Source organism: Malus sylvestris, chromosome 16, assembly GCF_916048215.2.
Source record: "Malus sylvestris chromosome 16, drMalSylv7.2, whole genome shotgun sequence".
Classification (NCBI taxonomy): Eukaryota; Viridiplantae; Streptophyta; class Magnoliopsida; order Rosales; family Rosaceae; genus Malus; species Malus sylvestris.
Window position 1 is genome coordinate 6,138,759 of NC_062275.1, and position 18,780 is coordinate 6,157,538.

An 18,780-nucleotide genomic window follows, 5' to 3' on the forward strand; every position below is an offset into this window, starting at 1 on the left:
TTTTTATGCTTGCTGATCAAGCAATTGATTGATATTCTCAGCCGGCCAAAGGCGACAAAAAAAGTCAAACACAAAAATCGGCCGCTATAATTCAAAGTCGGTCACTGCTACATAGGAAGAAACAACCAGAAACCACCAATTTTGAGAACAAATCTGTATATTTCGATTTCGCAATGAAGAAGGAAACCGGCTTGAATTTTGCTAATATTCGACATTTGGAAAAACAAAAAACCTGTGGGTAGTTGTCTGTCTAAATCATCTCTAAATCTGTGTATCCAAAAGGAAAGCCCTAAGGGTTGTTCAACAAACAACTACACCAACAACGTCATGCATTTGCCCCGGCATCAGTCTGCCTCTTGACAGATTTGATCACTCCAATCAACAGCCTGTCACCGGCAATCTGCCTCACTCTCTGTATCAGCTGCGGGCGCGTTATCTTGTTCGCCTGCAAAATCCATCGAACACACATATGCACAATGAATAACCGGAGAGTTCGAAATTAGGCATTGCCATTCATGAAAATTGAACATGCGAAACAGAAAATTCCATAAAAACTTACTCTGAATTCGTTGTGACAAACAACGAGCAACTGCATTTTCGTCGGAGGCAAGAACTTTGAGAGAATGGACAGCAGAGCAGGGAAGCTCATCCATGGAGACGTGGGGGGTGGTCTCAAAGCACTCTGCTGCATTGTTGGAACACCTGAAACAACTGAACATACAAAACCAGAGTCAAATCTCATTTCGGAAAACCGAAATCTCCATCAAACAACCAAAAGAAAGAACAGAAACCAAATCACCAATTCGAATTTCGAATTGCGCTACTAACCATTTGGGAGAGTACTAGGAGCCTTGAAGCTGATCAAATAGCAAGGGTATATGTGAGAGTTCATGATAGCACTCCAAATAACATATCTTCTTGGATTGACCAAATTGTCCACTCCAGTGTCCACCTCCTGGGAGCTTGGTTGTGATTGCTTCGACCCCGGCGCCACCATTTCCGCCTTCCCCAATATCACACGGCACAGCAAGATGTGCTTCAGCCCACTTTCATCAACAACCGACGACAATGCCCTACCAAACGCTCAATACAACCCATCAATTCTTCGATAAAAATGAAACATTTCGATTTCAAAGATATCAAATTTCTCAAAGATCAAAACACAAACAAGAAATGGGTACAAATGAAAAAAAACTCACCCATCACATGTAAATTTGGCAGGAATCATATGAACACCGACACCGTACGACACTTCATTTGGAGCAGGCTCCCTGCACCGACTGAACCCATGGACCAAAACATCACAAAGTTCCTCCTTCGATCCGCCGTACCAACCGTACTTAACGTTGGCGTTCCCGCCGCATTTCCGAGCCACCGCCTGAGTGAAAATCTTAAACGACTCGAACCTCGCCCTCCTCGTCGGATCGGAGCTCAAGTTCTTGTGCACCGCCACAATATTCGTGTCCCTCCCGGCCAAATCCATGCCCAAAACAAAGCTCTTCCTGATGATCTCGTGCTCGAAACTCTCGTCGTCCACCCGGACCATCCCGCTCCGGGTGAAAACCCCAAACCGACCCGAAACTGCGTCGTTCGAATCGCCCCCATCAGACCCAGCATCCAGAATTTCTTCGTCATTATCAATAGTCATCGAGATTTGGTCTTCGAATTCAAACTGATCGGTCGACATCGCTGCTAAACTTACGAATTAAGCGACCGGATCAGCGAGAAATTGAAAGAAAAATAACTACACACAACTCTGTATACAAAATTAACCAAAAACATCCAGAAGCAAGAAACGGTTCAAGATCTGAGAATCCGGGACCAAATGGATGAGGAAAGGTTAAACTGTGGACATATTTATCGGAGGCACTTCGGAGATTCGTGGCGGTTTAGAGTGCAGCCGTGCCGCTGTGCATTAGGGCGGTGGGAACTTTTCGTGGCCTCTAGAAAATAGGATTTTGAACTGTATGGATTGTCTAATTTGCCCCTGTGCAAATTAGGTATGCCGCCCGAGAAGTGACCGTTGTGCGGACCGTTGATGGGGATATTTTAGGTATCTGGGGGATTGGTGGGAGGGTGGTTTGGTAATTTCTGGAATTTAATGCCGGTCATGCGGGACGTGGGTTGTTTCATCCGTTTACTTTCGAAGCAAGTTTTCCTACTCAGATTTGGATTTGGTTTCCAATTCGAATAAGAAAATATTTAATAAAATTTAATATAAATAAGAGTTTATATTTAGAGTGTGCGAAGCGAAATTATATTTACACCCTTCAAATTACATTTTTCATATTTTTTTAATTTTTTAATATTTTCTACACATCACTAGCATTTGATAAAAAGAATATTAAAATATTAAAAGAGTGTGAGAGGAGAGATTTTTCAATGTGACCGTCACACAATGTGGTACACTACATGTCCCTATATAAATGATGAGTTATGTGTGTTAAAGGGTTAATAACTTTAAAATTAAAATTTTCCAACACTTGCATAAAAACACATATGGTATATTATCCGTGTTTCCGTCACAACTAAAAATTTCTCGTGTGAGATAAGTAATTTGAGTGTTATGATGTGATGCACATTTAGATTGCTAAGGACAATCTCTCCCAAATTCGCCCATTGTTCTACAAGTTCTCCTTGGCAATATGGGGCTGGGTTTTATTTTGGCAATGTAACTTCGATTCGTAAGAACAGTCATATTACATTTTAGTGACGTGAGTTTATTGGTTTCTCTATGCTATTTTTCTTAAGTTTTTTTATCTTTTTAAAGTTGTTGCTTTTGCAGTCCCATTAATACTTATCATTGATGTTGCTATGTACATTCTTAAATTCTTACTATAATCTTGATTTGATAATTAGTGTTTTTGAGACACGTAATAAGATACCCATTTGAGATCCCATAATTCGTGGATATTACCATTCACAAGTACAATTTTTGTAGCAAATGGGTGGTGCTGCATACACTAAATTCATACAACAAATTATGTGACATATTTTACATCATAAATTCTTTTATTGCAATTATTAGTCAAATTTTAATTAGAATTAAAGTACAGATTAAATCGGGTTACCTAGTATTATACATGCGGTCCAATATCTTAGTGAATAGGGTGTTGGTTTTCCACTCATGCGCCCATGTTTGAAACTTCTCTCTTTCTTAAATTATTATAATAGTTTCGAACCCTCCCATCTCCTCATCCATCCTCCCTTAGCGAAAAGAAGAAGAAAAAACATGATCTTTCCTCAAAAAAATCGATCAGCATTATTTATGCTTATTTTTAGCTATACTTCGTGGAACTCAATTTTGATCTCACTTTGTTCTTGTAACTCAAAAATCATCATTTTACTCCCTAAAACTTAAAATCCATTCCACTTTAACTAGTGGACTCTCTCTCCTTCTTACTAAAACTCAAAAATGACCTCCTGAAACATATATATGGGACCCACCACTCAATAAGACTATGCCACACATGTCAGTGGATTTGATTATAAATCTTCACTATGCGTTAACATTCAACATTTAAGAGAAAATATTAAGTTTATTAAAAGAAGAAATAAAAAATTTGGATTTTTTGGGTTGATGTGCTTGAGTTGCAGAGATCAAATAAAAAAAGAAAAAAAATGATTAGCCTGGTGCATCCAAACGAAATCAACAGAATTAAGGCGATGTGGAGCGAATTTTTAGTTTTATAGAGTCAGACATCGACTTTTGAGTTTTAGGAGGTAAAATGGGGTTTCCGGGAGGGTGGGGGTGGTTGGGGTGAATTAGAGCATATTTGGAGCTTTAGGGAATAAAATGATGATTTTTGAGTTAGAGGAAGCAAAATAAGATTGAAATCGAATGTCACGTGTGAAACTAAAAATTTAGCCAACCATTTATTCCTAAAAAGAAACTGCCAACTCGTCATATTGGCCCCCATCTAGATGCGAATAACGGGTGGGTGTGGCAACAAACACATTCACCACGACGCCGATCCGATCCTGCTCGACCCGACTGGCACGACTTGGCGTGACACAAAAGCATTACCCACCATCCCGTTTAGGTTGCATGGTAACCCGACATACAAGGAGGAGCAGCACCTCAGAAATAAGAAAGAGCGACAGTTGGGGTTTAAACAACCGAAAAAAGCCACAAAATACACACATACAAAAGACACCTTAATAAGAAAAACCAAGAGAGAAATTTTCGGGATTGTTTTATTTTTTTACCTTTTTCAAATCATTTTTCTTTATTTTTAATTTGGTTGTTTTTGGTGGCATTAGGTGGTGGTGTGGGTGGTGTTGAATGCTTTTCAGTTCTCTCACAACCACCCTCTCGATCTGTATCCATCTCTGGATAATCTCTGTAATTCCGCTCTTTCTCTCTCTCTCTCTCGAACGCAAACACAAATAATTTGTTTGAATTAGAGAGATAGGTTCGTACGTACGTGCATGGTTGCATGCATGCAGACGGAGTCCAAGCCAATTGTACTGACGTGAAGTTTGTACGTAGCTGCAGCAGCATCCATGCAAACCTATCCAACGTAAAAGTTGCATTATTGCATGTACAGGTTCTTGTTGCTTTTTTCGTTTTTTGTGTGCATTGTTTGAAACCTTTGCCGCATTACATAAGATTATTGGGTTAATTATTATTATTATTTGTTTAGGATTTTTTTTTCTCTGGTAAATATTGGATTTAATGAAAGGTTTAGTTAATTAATCTTGTGCTAAACTAATTATTACAGGGGAAATTGGGAAGGAAGAAACTTTGATAGAAAGAAAAAAGGAGAGAGGTTACGAATTAAAGGAAGGAGAATTATGTCGGAATCAAATGAGCATGAATCTCACCCCCCTGACCCACATTCACCACCTCATCATGACTCACCAATCGCGGCAACGTTAAGTGACAGCAAGATCACCGCGCAGCCCCACGATAGTACCGAGGACAGCAAATCAACACCGTCACCGCCTTCCCCACCTCCGCCATCACAAGCGCCCCCTCCGAAATCAGAGTCTCCGCCTCCAAAATCAGACTCACCTGCCCCAAAGTCTTCACCATCCCCCAAACCTTCACCACGACCGCCATCTCCACCGCCATCTCCACCTCCACCATCGTCACCACCTCCGTCTTCTCCATCCCCCTCTTCACCACCACCATCATCATCGCCACCAAAGTCACCTCCTCGTCCTCGCTCACCACCACCTTCACCCTCAAAAGACAAAGGATCGCCATCTGGTTCATCATCGCCTTCTCCTCCAGCTTCTCCACCGCCACCTAGTGGTTCTTCCAATGAGAATGCTCCTCAACCATCATCCTCTGGAGGCAGTTCATCATCTAAATCACCACCAACTGATTCATCACAAGGCGGAGGCTCCTCTCAATCCTCACCTAGTGACTCTCAGTCGCCTCCAGCTTCTCCACCTCCAGCTACACCTTCAACCAACCCCACCACCCCATCTCCTCCTACAGTGCCTAGCCCTCCAGCGGTTCCAGCAGGTTCAGGAACTACAACTCAGCCTCTCCCTCGCCCTGCTAATTCCACCCCCACCCTCTCCCCTCCCTCAACCAGAAGTCAGTCTGCAGCTTCAGACGACTCAGGGGGTAGTAGTAGTAGGCATACAGGCACTGTCATTGGCTTGACGTTAGCTGGAGTTTTCCTCATTGCCTTGGTAGCCCTCATTGTTGTGTTTGTAAGGAAGAGAAAGAAGCAGGCACAACCATACCCCCCAAATTACATGCCTCCCACCCCCGGTCCCCCTGGCACTAACTTATCAACTCCGGGTAAAGATTGTCCGTTAATTGTATACATTGTTGACTCATTTCCTAACAACTTAGTTTTTGGGATCCATCAAGAGAAAAACGATAATAGTCACTGCTATTAGTTTCACAGGTGAGGTGAATATAAGGCATTTATATTCTGTAAAAACATTATAAAGATAATATTATTTTGTAGTGATAATACCGCACTAGCTATACTCAGTTTTTCTTCTAGTGGTGGTCTAACATAAGGATAATATAAAGTGTACATAGAATGAGCTCAATAATTGTGCTTTGTACGTGATGCAGGTGCATATTATCATGCGCAGCAACAGAGTTCTGCAGCTTCTGTTCCAACAGAAAGCTTCTATTCGAGTGGACCGCACGGACCTTCCCCGCAGAGTTCTGGAGATTCCGGTCTCATTGCTGCTAACAAGGTTCATTTCACCTACGAAGAATTGATGGAGATAACGAATGGATTTTCACGTCAAAACGTTCTCGGTGAGGGTGGTTTCGGATGCGTGTACAAGGGTTGGATGCCGGACGGAAGAGTTGTGGCAGTCAAGCAGCTCAAGGCTGGTAGTGGGCAGGGAGAGAAGGAATTTAGGGCTGAAGTTGAGATTATTAGTCGCGTGCATCATCGTTACTTGCTCTCTCTGGTGGGATACTGCATCTCTGAACAGCAAAGATTGCTTATCTATGAATTTGTTCCCAATAAAACTCTTGAGCACCATTTGCATGGTAGGTGATTTAATCTAGTTAACCTCATCCTTTGATGTTGTTAGTTTTATTTCTTATATATTCAACTACTTGTTATGGTACTTCAAATTGTTGATTTGTTATCTACTTTCAGGTGCCGGAATGCCGGTGTTGGAATGGACCAAGAGACTCAAGGTTGCCTTGGGGTCTGCAAAAGGCTTGGCGTATTTACACGAAGACTGTACGCACCTATATACATCTTTGTGACTTTGTGTTATTAGATCCGATAATAGTTACTGACATTAGCGGTACATAATGGAGTGGGTAAAAGACGTATCAGTGGCTAATAACGCTATTAGCCACGGGTATGCATCTTTTACGCGCCTCATTAGCCGCTTGTAGGCCTTTTGCCCACTCCCTCAGTGGCTATTGTCAGCGCTTTCTGTCCAAATTATCTCACTTTGTCCATTTTCCTTGTACGATTTGTTTGAAGGCCATCCAAAAATCATTCACAGAGACATTAAATCGGCAAACATTCTGCTGGATGATGCCTTTGAAGCACAGGCATGTCTATACCTGTTCATTTCATGTTGTACTGATTTTGTTTTTCTGACAGCGAGCCTCTAGTTTCTAACTCTTGAATTTCTTCAAACACAGGTTGCAGACTTTGGGCTTGCCAAACTTACAAACGACATGAATACTCACGTATCCACTCGGGTCATGGGAACATTCGGGTAAAACAGACCTTGTAAACTCGGGAACTATTGCCTGATGACTGCATTGCTTATCTGTGACACCTAAATTACAACCTTGGAACTTATGTTCGATTTGGTTTCAGGTACATGGCACCTGAGTATGCAAATAGTGGCAAATTGACGGACAGATCAGATGTATATTCGTTCGGAGTTGTGCTTCTAGAGCTTGTAACTGGGCGGAAACCTGTTGATCCAACTCGACCTTTAGGGGATGAGAGTTTGGTTGAATGGGTATGAACATCTTTCGCTTTGCAAACATGTCAAATGCAGCCTGTCAATGATTTAGCAATCCACTTTGTTTTCATATTCATAATTTTGTGTCTAAAATTTCGCAGGCTCGTCCACTTCTTATTCAAGCCCTTGAAACTGGGGATTTGAGTGAATTAGTAGATCCTCGGCTTGAGAAACATTATGTGGAGGGTGAAATGTTCAGAATGATCGAGGCTGCTGCTGCTTGCGTGCGTCATTCTGCTCTAAAACGACCACGAATGGCGCAGGTGAATACTAATAAACAGAACAATGATGACAAATTATTGGAGTATAACTATTTGCGTATTGGACTTATTGTCACCACTACAGACTTACTGGATGATATATTTTTCAGGTGGTAAGAGCATTGGACTGTGAAGGTGAATTATCTGATCTAACGAACGGAGTGAAAGTTGGGCAGAGTACTGCATATGACTCTGGCCAGTACAATGAAGACATCAATAGATTCAGAAGGATGGCATTAGGAAGCGGAGGCAGCTCAGAGATATCCAGTGCAGATTTCACTTCCAGAGAGGTATCAGGACCCCAAAGTTTATGGACTCGCCAGGATCCTTCAAGTGATGAATCAGATACTCGAGCTTTTACCACGCGTGGTGGTGAGCAGATAATCAGCGGAAATCAAGGCAGACGGTTCTGAATAGAAAGAGTGGCGAAATAATTGTGAATTGATTTCTGAATGTCCACACACTCGTCATCTTGACATTGTTAACTCATGGTACTCCACAGAGAGAGTTCGAGAGAGAGAGCAAAAGAAACAGGGAGACAGTGGACCACTTTTGTTAAATTTATTGACTAAATCTGACATATTAGTGTAAATTAAGCTGCTGCTCGTTTTTTTTCTTCTCCATTTTTCCTTGATGAAGGTCGTTCCCTCGACGCATTACCAGCAGGGAAGAGCTTGTAAAGTTTACTCAAGGTACTTTTTTTAGTCATTAATACGAAGAATCTGTATTGATACTAGAGGTAGAGCAGTAAGATTTCAGTCAAATGTGCCTAATTTTTGTATTTACACACTTTTGGGATCTCGGAATGTATAAATCATATGAATTTAGCATTGATTAATCGACGATGCAATCATTAGCAGAATATTTTACTGCAATTGTACTTCATTAGACCCAGTAATCTATTTTTAATGGTCCTTGAAGAATGAATTTGCTCATATATGAAGAGATGAAATGGAAAAACCTGTTATGTTAGCCTCCAAAACTTCCATACTTCCGACGATAAATGAAGGAAGAATAATCTTCCATACTTGGACATGGCTAAGGGAGCTGTTTAGATGTTCTTGGATGAAACCTTGATTTTCCAAAATCAACGATAATTGATCAGATTATCCCTTTATGAACAGTCTGATTTGTCCCCCTTGTTAGCTGGATTAAACTGTCTCTCAATTTCTTTGCCTGAATGTCTTTGTTTGCCTATGGATGAACACAACAATGCAACGTGTATGTAAGAAAAATGAGCAAAATAAATTGTTCTTACTCCCTCGATAAGACATGATTTCTTATGAAAGGTTCAAATACAAGATGAATTTTCTTTATCGGAATCTTACCTCAACCTTGAGAATATTTAGGACATTTCCGTCGAACGTGGTGACATTGGCATCAACAACTTGAAGTCCTAAGGAATCCATATTCTCCATCAACCTTGCAAACCCGCCTCGGTTCTGCTCAGAGAATAGCTTAATCAAGCAATCTCTTTTGCCAATCTGGTTCACTTCCACTTGCACCTAACAAAAAGGCAGGACATAAATGAACTGAAACATATCTAGTGTGTAAGTTGGATGTGAAAGCTCAAGTAGGTGCGATGATAAATTAAAAGCTATGCGTACAACGGTTGGACTTTTTCGGACAAAACTGGAGGAACTCTTGTTTTGCTCTGCAGAAGTCAAGCAAATTCTGCCTTCCTTTCTCTCGTCCGAGGCCAAAACTTTCATATCCACTTTGGTCTTGGTGAGGTCCTCCTCTTCGTCAAGTTCCCTGAGCTCGTCTTGAAGTTCTTTCTTCTTCTTCTGCAACTCTTCTATATATTCAATAGCATCTCCTATAATAGCAGCTGTATTCATCTACAATAATTCAACAGACGGATGATAAGATCAAAAGATAAATAAAATGCAAAGAAAAAGTATTTCATAGATAAGAGGGTCTCAACCTTGGTTATTTTCGGGACTAGGGAACGCAGAGCAAAGAGCCCGTCTTTGATCTTTGTCCTCCTATTTCTCTCAGCTATGAGATTCTTGGATCGGTAGTGCCCGCTTTGTTTCCTGTTAACCTTTGCATTATGTTCCTCTTCCACACTGCCACTGCCTGAAGCAAAGCCTGCTGGTTGCTGGAACAAGTTGTCGCCACAATTGGGCTTTTTAGAGTGCGAAGACAGCAATGGATGTTGATGACTTGAAGGGTTCGAACCGCTGGATGATCCCTCAGGGCAGGAGGTCGATGGGGAAACTGAGGGTAAAACGTGTGGCCTAGGAATGAAGCTTGCAAAACTCAAAGAAGGTAGCACCCTTTGTGGTCCACTAGCATTGAGGCTCACATTGGCATAATCATGTGGAGATATGACTTCTTGTTTTACAGAGACATTAAATGAAGACATAAACAACTCTACCATCTTTCGATTTTCCGGAATCTGAAAAGCGAAATGTACGTTATTCAAGTTGGAGAAAATGTATACCGCAGTCTGAATACAATTAGAAAAGAGAGGAATTAAAATCGTACATTCTTTGTGGAGAAAAGCTCAATAACGCCACTAAGCATCGGGATCAATACTCGGGTTCCAGTTGAATCCTGTCAAAAGTAAGATTATTCCATGTTAAGAAGAATGTCCAACTCCCACCCAGTGTAAGAAAACATCTAATGAGCTGTTTGGTTTCCGGGAAAGTTTGGAAACGGAACAGAAAATGAAAAGGTCATTTTTAAGTATACATTTTATAGAGGCACTTTCAGAAGCCTGGAGCTGTGAGTTTTCTCTTTTTTTGCTGAAAACAATGCAACTATTTGAATGATTGTGACCAACCTCGAAAACCCATATTTTAAAACACAAAGCCTGCGTACTGTTTGGTTGCCGAGAAAAAGTGATGAGAAAAGAAAAAAGTGAGAGACTTGTGGGGTACCCACGTGAGATTGAGAAGGATTTGAAGCCGAGGCATTGGGATGCCCACAGAGCCACCTGGGTTGCATCGATATCACCACCTCCGTATGAATCCTGCGTTCAATCTCTCATAAGCAAAAACACAAACACATAAAACGCAACCCAAAACAAAGAGAGCTAAAAGCTTACCCAGAATACAGAGGCATGGAACAAGGAAGCTGAGCAAGCGCCTCACAAGCCTTAGTCCTGATCGAGTGCTTCAGAAACCCATCTCTGCAAACCCGAGTCTCATCGCTCTCTCCTTCTTCCACTTTGACAGTACCGCCGTCGCACCCGCCGCCGCAGCAGCAACCCATCAGCTCAATAAACCTGCAAATTTCAATAAGCACATAAAAAGTACAAATTCAAACTTTACGAAAAGCAAAAATAAAAAAAAAAGATTGGACGTGGGTTTCTGGTAATATTACCTGGAGGGGTCGTCGCCGAGTTTCCAGACGACACAGTAGTCCCATTGCTTGGCTTCTACGAGGGGTCGAAGCCTTTCCATTGCTGCCTCCAAACCCATCAATCTCACTGATTTTCCTTCTCTTCCTTTTTGTGACGGTTTACCGTGACTAATGGGTTGGAGTGGTGAGTCCACGCTAATGAATTTTGGGGTACCTGGTACACGACAAGGCTAACAAACTTCTCTCTGCTTTTGGAATGGGGACCCTGGGAGTGAATCGTTTTGATCAGAGGGGCAAATCTGTGACAGTGGTAATCTGTACTACCAGCAGAGAGAGAGAGAGGGACAGTTTTGACTGACTAAAGCCAGTGTACAAAAACCGACCACCGAATGGTTCAAACGATCCCAATGGAATTGAAAGCTACCCTTAACTGCAACAGTTAAAAAAGATACTAAAGTGTTTCTTTCTTGGGTAAGAAGAATCGAAATGGTTAATAAACTCTTTGTAAAGTAAAACTGCATACAATATACGTTTTCATTTGTCATTCGTAAAGTAGTGAGTTTTATTAGCTTGGAGTCGTCTTTTTAATAAACAAAAAAATGTTTAATCTTGAGTTGTGATAGTGGAAATGAATAAGCTTATGTCAATTAGATTAATTGGTTGTGTATGTCCCCTTCACTCAAGTTCGAATTCCCTCAAACGTATTTTGGAATATTGCATTGTCTAAAAATAATACATAAGTGCAAAATAGAACTTGGGGAAAAAAGTCGGGTCTAAAGTCAAAATTTTTCCAAAACAATCATTTCTTGCGTTAAAAAAAATGCGGGCTCATCTCTCGTGTATGTGTGGTTAATTGGGTTCGGTACACATAGCATTACAATTTTTCTGCTTTCCTTTCTCCGTGCACTCAGCTTTCTTTTTAAACCTTAATTGAATAAAGCAAAGAAAAATAAACGCACAAAAGCGAAGATAGAATGCATAATGAAAAAATGAAAACGTGAAAATCACTAAAATTTGTGTAAGAAGTGTGGTAATGCAATATTTTGAGGTGGAAATATTGAAAGAAAACCAAATGTAAACGGTGGTGGAGGAGAAAAACAAAATTTAGGGAAAAGCATATTAGCTAGAAGGTACATATCATCTCAGTATACGTTGTCTGTCTTTAGCCGGACGGTTACAATTCTCTGATAATTCCTCAACGGTACTGTTTGAGGCAGTTGTGTACAGATGAAGCCAGCCATATAATTGGGCCTCTTACTGGTCCTGGGCTTAAGGCCCAGATACATGATGATAGCCTACTTGTTGTCTTATACATACACACAACTTCAGCCTAAGCCCAAGTTTCATGAAAGATTGGGTATATTTGCAGTGAATTTATTCAAGGCTTTTGAGAAAAAATGATCATTGAGATATTTATAATTTCTTACTTTAGTCCATGACATTGAAAATTGATAGAAATTGTCTTTGAATTTGTTCACCGTAAATCATTTTAATTATTTCGTAAAAAATGTTCTTATGAACTGCTGTTGCTTGTTGGTGAATTTGTCGTCAATATAATTGATCGGGGGCAGGGACGGTGGTTCGTTCCATTTTGTTTGGGCGGAAATCTGAAAATGGAGAAAGACTTGCCTACAATTTTCGGGATGCAACTGTGGCATTATAAATTAGTAACAAGATGCCGCGTGTTTTAAATTTCTCATATGACATTGAATGATTGGTTTGACACACTTACATTCTCGTCCTTATTTTAAACAACTCCTTCACCTTAGAATAAGCTCGTTGCATTTTTTTAGTATAACAGTCACGTAATATTACTAATACGTGTAACGATCAAGATTTTCCACTTTCATTTTTTATGAGAGAAGTTATTTTCCTTTTCATCTATGCAAAGAGTGTGGATCATTGATCAAGGTTTTGGCCTTCTGTGATTGAAGATCATACCATGCCATAATTTTGTACACTAGTCCATAATATGCCACAAACCTTTTAACATAACCTATATCAGCACTTGAAGTTGTTGAAAATTTTGAGTAGAAATTTCTTTGTCACATATTGGTCACTACCAAAAGATTTTCTCACTTTATAAGGTTTTGTCCCCTATAGAAAGTGATTAGAGTGATGGACAAAGCCTTATAAAGTAAGGAAACATTTTGGTAGTGACCAATGTAGGACAATGAAATTTCTACTCAAAATTTCCAATAGAAGTTTCAGAGTTGGAAACAAATTAAAAATAATAATAATAATAACAGAGGAACATAGAAAACAGGAAGATTAATTTAGAAAGGAAAGCCAATCCAGCAACAAGAAGTTACTAATCTGATCATCATTTCATCCACTGGCTCTGGGATCTCCCATTCCAACGTGATGCTCGCCGTCGCCGCCAGGTTGCTGGTTCATTTCACCTTTCATGTGATGATCCATTTCCCCATTCCCGTTATGATGTGGTTTGTTGTGATGATGAGTCATGTATCCTCTGCCCTCTCCTCTGCTGCTGCTATTCCCATTCGGGTTTTTCCTATCGAATCCGAATTTGACGTCTGCTACTTTCGGGCCTGCTCGAAAGCTTGGAGCCCTGCCAAACTCCATGTGATGATCTCCACCACCGCCATCAGCAGGGCCAGCTTCTTTCTTGGGACGAAAGTTATGCTGCGGTTGCCTATGGGGTCTCGAGCTGTTGAGGCGGCGGTTGCAGAGCCTTCCTAGAAAGCAAGCGATGGCGGAGATGACGATTATAACGGCCAGCACGATGAAAACGGTCCCGAATGAGCCGTTTGAATGGTGGGAAGATGAAGGCTGTTTATTGACATTGTTAGGGTAAACAAGAACAGGACCAACGGGCTGCTGCTGCTGCTGCTGCTGGGGCTGCAAGGAGGACATGATGATGGTATGGATAGGATAGGATTGGATTGGATTGGATTGGATAATACAGAGGATATGGGATTTAGGGATTCATTAGTGTTAAAGTCTCTGCAGGTCTTTGTTCTTTGAGTGCAGGCAAAGGGAGAGAATTGGGTTTACCCATGGATCAAGCAAGAACATTAATATGATTGCCTGTGAGACTGGGCCATGCGAATATTAATATTAAAATCAACATAATATGAGAGCGTGTCAGCCTACTATACATGGATACGATGATATTATCTCGTATTCCCATGTCATGTTGTGTCGTGTTGTATTCTCTTGTGGTCATACAATAATACTTCTTGTTAATTTGACGTATCTTCGTGTCGTACTGTATCCCCTATCCGTGTCCATGCATTATAGTCAACAGTGTGATGATTTTTATGCGGCTAAATAGCGTTACTTTAACACCGGGACTCAATTGTTTGGTATTTGTGTTTAAAAAGTAGGAAATTAACTTTCTTTAATAAAGAGACAAGTAAAGATATTCCCTGTTGATCTCTTTGCTGTGGAAGGAGGAGCTGCAAGAGATTGCTTTGTATGGAGAGAAAGCAAGATTTTGGAGCCTTTGGAGTTTGGACAGTGCATTAGTGTTTCTCAGAAGGCCCCCATGAGAAATAAAAGTAGCATTTGTTTGCTAGGGGATCGCATAATTGAGCATATGATTGGAATCAATTCAACACATATCCATCTCAGCCCTTGATCTGGGAATATATAAGTACATCTTTCCAAACTGTTATATTGTTTTAATATGTTCATCCAAAAATATTTGACAAAAAAAAGAAGATAAATGCTAAAGAGACTCTCTAAAAAAAAATGACTTCATGGACTATATGTCACCTCATTTTTTTGCCAACGTTTTATAATATTGATACGAGAGTTAACGTTCAACAGTGAGGCGGGAGAGAGTCCATGAAGAGTTTCACTTTAAAATAGTCTCCTTAGCATTTCTCCCAAAAAAAAAAATGTTCATCCAAAAATTTTGTAGGGTGCAAATTAGAACACAATAATTGTAAGGGTTGTTTTATTAACACCTCACATCTAAAATGTGTCTCTAAAATTTCAGTTTTGTCCTCCATTTTTCTGAAGCCACCCCATCACTATAGACAAATGACTGCAAAAAAGCTAGCTCAATGGCCACGGGCCACCCATATAAGAGGTATCCATCATCGATATCAGCATAGCCAAAAACCCTCCACGTCGCAGAAGTTGACATCCAAGACCGACTCTCTAACAGATCTAGAATTGCCCAACATTCTTGATTCACACACCCCATCTCCCAATTCCCTATTACCTACTAGCGAGTGGCTGGTGATTGGATATATATATATGGAGAGAGAGAGAGAGAGCGAGCATGGCGAGTGGCTGAGATTTTTTGCCTAGACACTGTGGTGGTTGGTAGCCGACATAAGGGGGTGGATGGGGGTTTATTTTGGACTTCAAAACTTAATTCATCAGGGTAAAAACGAAAATTTAACTGAAAAAATAAAATTATGGGATGTATTCATAAGATTGTAGGGTATTAATAGAATTACCCTAATTGTAAAGACATCAACTTGTCTGAAATTTTGTTATTTGTTGTGAAAAAATAAGTATCAAAGTGAGACTATACAAAAAATAAATGAAATGGTATTTTAAAAATTGGTGCTTTTAGTGCCAGCCTTTATAATTTAAAATATCATGGAGCATTTTACTTAGTGCTCACTCATTGCCATCTTTATTCCCCCCCTTTTTTTTTATAAAGGAGCGATTCTGCTACGTGGATTCAGCTTAGATTTAGGTTTTCTTTTTATTATGATTAGAGAAAACCTAAGAGTGTATACACATTATATGTGACATTAATTGATAATTATTATACTCGTTCGAGAAGTACACAATTAGATTTTTGAAGTCTTAAAAATAGTTTCTTATTTTTCTTTTGTCACGAAGTTCATCAGTTAATATATAATGTAGTACTATAGTAACATAGGGGGAAATAGAGTTAGCTGAAATGTGATCCGCCCACCTGAAATTTGAAAATATATGTCATTAACGGTCTAATCCCTACATTGACCCCTTCCTTAAACCTACCATGTAGAGGGCTCAGGCTCAGCCATCCTCAATGTTGTGTGGGACGAGTTAACGTCATACTTACTACATATTTGTACTATCTCTCTAATAGAGGTCTGACTCATCAACACATGTAGATTTCATCTCTATAATAGATAGTACAAATGATGACAAAAATATGTGATAAAAGTAACATTTTTGTTCGTGCGACTGGACTTAGCATTGACAAGAACATGGAGACATGCATTTTGTTTGTTGGCCATATTTTACTTGTCCAAAATCCATGCGAGGAGTGTTGGTGGAAAAGGAATGTCTTTACATCCAACACTTCCTAAGTTCTAACAACTATAATAAGCCCTGGTATGGTTTGAATGTCAAAAAATCAGCTCGAACGTGTGACTCTAGTCAAGCCTAATTTCAATGGGCGCTGGCTAGTCAAAAAGTGTGTTTATCCAAACACTCAAGGTTAAAGTGGGACCACATATAGAAACAGCTCAATTACGTGATTGATTAGGTTATTTCTAAGTTTTTTGTATTTAGTTTTAATTTAGCTTAAGTACAATCGTTAATGCACATAATCTCATCCTTTATGAGAGTGTCTCATCAGTCATGTAAGTCAGTTATCGTATCAATTTTTTTTTAATCATTCAATAAGAAGATGAGAAACTGTAATTTAGTAGGTGAAACCAACAAAATCATGACCAAAACATGTTCTTAAACTAGAAATCCCAAAACGAAAGAACAAACTACTTTAAAACCAAAATCAAAACAACATAATTAACCGAAACAAATCATAGCTCGGCATCCCAATTTAATTTAAATAAATTTCATCAAGCAATTAAGTACTAATTCAGCATATCAGCTTGATTGGGCTCAATTCTTCAAATTAACTAAAATGCCAAAGAAATTTGATCATAATCATCTCCTCATCCTTCTCTATCTTCTCTCACGCTCATTAGGTAAAGTTCATATTCATTCTCTTTTGTCTATTATTTTCATTGATACTATTCAGGAAGGTAAGAAACGAATTGAGATATCGAGTGTAAAGAGAAAATACTCTTAGTAAACTGAGTTATAAACGTCAATCTAATTTTGATACAAATATATATATATATATATATATATATATATATATTTGCATGAATTTATGCATGGCAAGGCATGCACTAAATAACTAAATTAAGTTTGAATAAACTGATTTTGTAATTACATTTGTAGGTTCAGCAGCAGCAGAACCAATTGGAATCTGTTACGGCCGAGTAGCCAACAATCTCCCGCCACCCTCCACCGTCCTCGAAATCCTCCAAGACAACGGAATCTCATCCGTCCGCCTTTTCAACACCGACCCCGCCACCCTCAGCTCCTTCTCCGCCACCCCAACAATCCACCTCACCATCGGCGTCCCCAATGAACTCCTCCCTGCCCTCGCCTCCTCCTCCGTCGCCACCACCCTTGACTGGCTCCAATCAAACATCCTCGCTCACATCCCCGCAAACCAAATCCGATACATCGCCGTTGGCAACGAGATTTTCCTTAAAGACCCTTACTACACTCCCCACGTCCTTCCCGCCATTCTCAATCTTCATCAAGCCCTCCAAACCCTAGGGCTTGACAATTCCATCAAGCTCTCTTCCCCACAAGCCGCCTCCGTCTTGTCCGCCTCATACCCTCCCTCCTCAGCCTCATTCGACCCCTCCGTCCAACCCTCGCTCCTCCCCCTCCTCCGCTTCCTCCGCGACACGAACTCTCCCTTCATGGTCAACTCCTACCCCTACTTTAGCTACCTACGCAACAAGAACTACGTCTCTCTTGAATACGCGTTGTTTCGAGCCACCAGTGAGGTCGTTAACGATGGTGAGTTGGTGTATAGTAATCTTTTCGACGCGAGTGTGGATGCTTTTGTGAGCGCGATGGAGAGGGAGGGAGTTGTTGGAGTTCCCGTGGTGGTTTCGGAGACGGGGTGGCCGACCGGCGGAGGGGAGGCCGCTAGTGTGGAGAATTCGAGGGCATACAATGCGGAGGTGGTGAGACGGGCGGTGGAAGGGGTTGGGACGCCGAGGAGGCCGGGGGTTGGAGTGGAGGTTTTCTTGTTTGATTTGTTTGATGAGAATGAGAAGCATGGGGAAGAGTTTGAGAGACATTTCGGGATTTTTGGGTCTGATGGGCTCAAGGCTTATGACCTTAATTTCAACTAAATTATGCAATGTAATGCACTTACAGTACCACAATAAAATTACATCGCTGTAACGGGCTACTCACAACTAGATATCAAACTCATCACAGAATACATATTTCATTTACGAAAGTCGAATCTGATACCTTATCCAATCAAACGCAGACAACTACCAACAAACCAAATACTACGTACGCCAAATTGGGCTTTTGTCAACAATCAAAACGGGCCAAAGCCCATAAAGAGCACGGGTTTTAATTTTACGCTTGACGACCCGGAAAGGTCAATGATTCCATCAAGTCAATGTTGATGATGTTGTGGTCCAGGTACACACTTTTTTTTTTCCAATGTTCACACTTAAGTACGACGATTGCAATTGTACCTTAAATAAACAAGGTGTTGTGAAATAGAATCTATGTGTGCAGCAGAATATAAAGTAAATAAGACATAATATTTATAAGATTCGGCAAGTATGCCTACATGAGGCATTAGCAGTAATCTCTCTCATTATTAAACTGAAAGTACAAAGACAATGAAAATAATAGATGTATCGTTTATATGATATGTTTGGAAGCTAATAGGCTTTTATATAAAAAAAAACGTATACCTCTCTGATAAGGTTAATGATTGTTTAAATAGCACAGGTCACAGAGAGCTGGC

At 40.3% G+C, this 18,780-nt stretch overlaps 5 protein-coding genes across 5 annotated transcripts; 2 read left to right on the top strand and 3 right to left on the bottom strand.

Moving 5' to 3' along the window:
- Positions 1 to 139: 139 nt before the first annotated feature.
- Positions 140 to 1,949, bottom strand: LOC126608117 (probable inactive poly [ADP-ribose] polymerase SRO2). Its single transcript, XM_050275905.1, has 4 exons — positions 1,200 to 1,949; positions 829 to 1,073; positions 560 to 711; positions 140 to 445 (listed from the first exon to the last, which is right to left on the bottom strand). The coding sequence occupies exons 1-4, from the start codon at positions 1,685 to 1,687 to the stop codon at positions 326 to 328; spliced, it is 1,005 nt and encodes a 334-aa protein (XP_050131862.1). The 5' UTR covers positions 1,688 to 1,949; the 3' UTR covers positions 140 to 325.
- Positions 1,950 to 4,199: 2,250 nt separating this feature from the next.
- LOC126606395 (proline-rich receptor-like protein kinase PERK12) lies at positions 4,200 to 8,570 on the top strand. The gene is made up of 9 exons (XM_050273774.1): positions 4,200 to 4,523; positions 4,725 to 5,761; positions 6,047 to 6,478; positions 6,591 to 6,677; positions 6,930 to 7,000; positions 7,094 to 7,170; positions 7,275 to 7,422; positions 7,527 to 7,688; positions 7,796 to 8,570. Exons 1-9 carry the CDS (start codon positions 4,507 to 4,509, stop codon positions 8,096 to 8,098), a joined length of 2,334 nt encoding a protein of 777 aa, XP_050129731.1. The 5' UTR covers positions 4,200 to 4,506; the 3' UTR covers positions 8,099 to 8,570.
- On the bottom strand, positions 8,492 to 11,367 carry LOC126606396 (transcription factor bHLH90). The gene is made up of 8 exons (XM_050273775.1): positions 11,019 to 11,367; positions 10,741 to 10,920; positions 10,578 to 10,665; positions 10,179 to 10,247; positions 9,613 to 10,089; positions 9,293 to 9,526; positions 9,014 to 9,190; positions 8,492 to 8,879 (listed from the first exon to the last, which is right to left on the bottom strand). Exons 1-8 carry the CDS (start codon positions 11,114 to 11,116, stop codon positions 8,787 to 8,789), a joined length of 1,416 nt encoding a protein of 471 aa, XP_050129732.1. The 5' UTR covers positions 11,117 to 11,367; the 3' UTR covers positions 8,492 to 8,786.
- Positions 11,368 to 12,899: 1,532 nt separating this feature from the next.
- Positions 12,900 to 14,064, bottom strand: LOC126606521 (uncharacterized). Its single transcript, XM_050273907.1, has one exon. It carries the CDS (start codon positions 13,872 to 13,874, stop codon positions 13,326 to 13,328), a length of 549 nt encoding a protein of 182 aa, XP_050129864.1. The 5' UTR covers positions 13,875 to 14,064; the 3' UTR covers positions 12,900 to 13,325.
- Positions 14,065 to 16,749: 2,685 nt separating this feature from the next.
- LOC126607943 (glucan endo-1,3-beta-glucosidase-like) lies at positions 16,750 to 18,258 on the top strand. The gene is made up of 2 exons (XM_050275658.1): positions 16,750 to 16,906; positions 17,166 to 18,258. Exons 1-2 carry the CDS (start codon positions 16,843 to 16,845, stop codon positions 18,140 to 18,142), a joined length of 1,041 nt encoding a protein of 346 aa, XP_050131615.1. The 5' UTR covers positions 16,750 to 16,842; the 3' UTR covers positions 18,143 to 18,258.
- Positions 18,259 to 18,780: the final 522 nt, after the last annotated feature.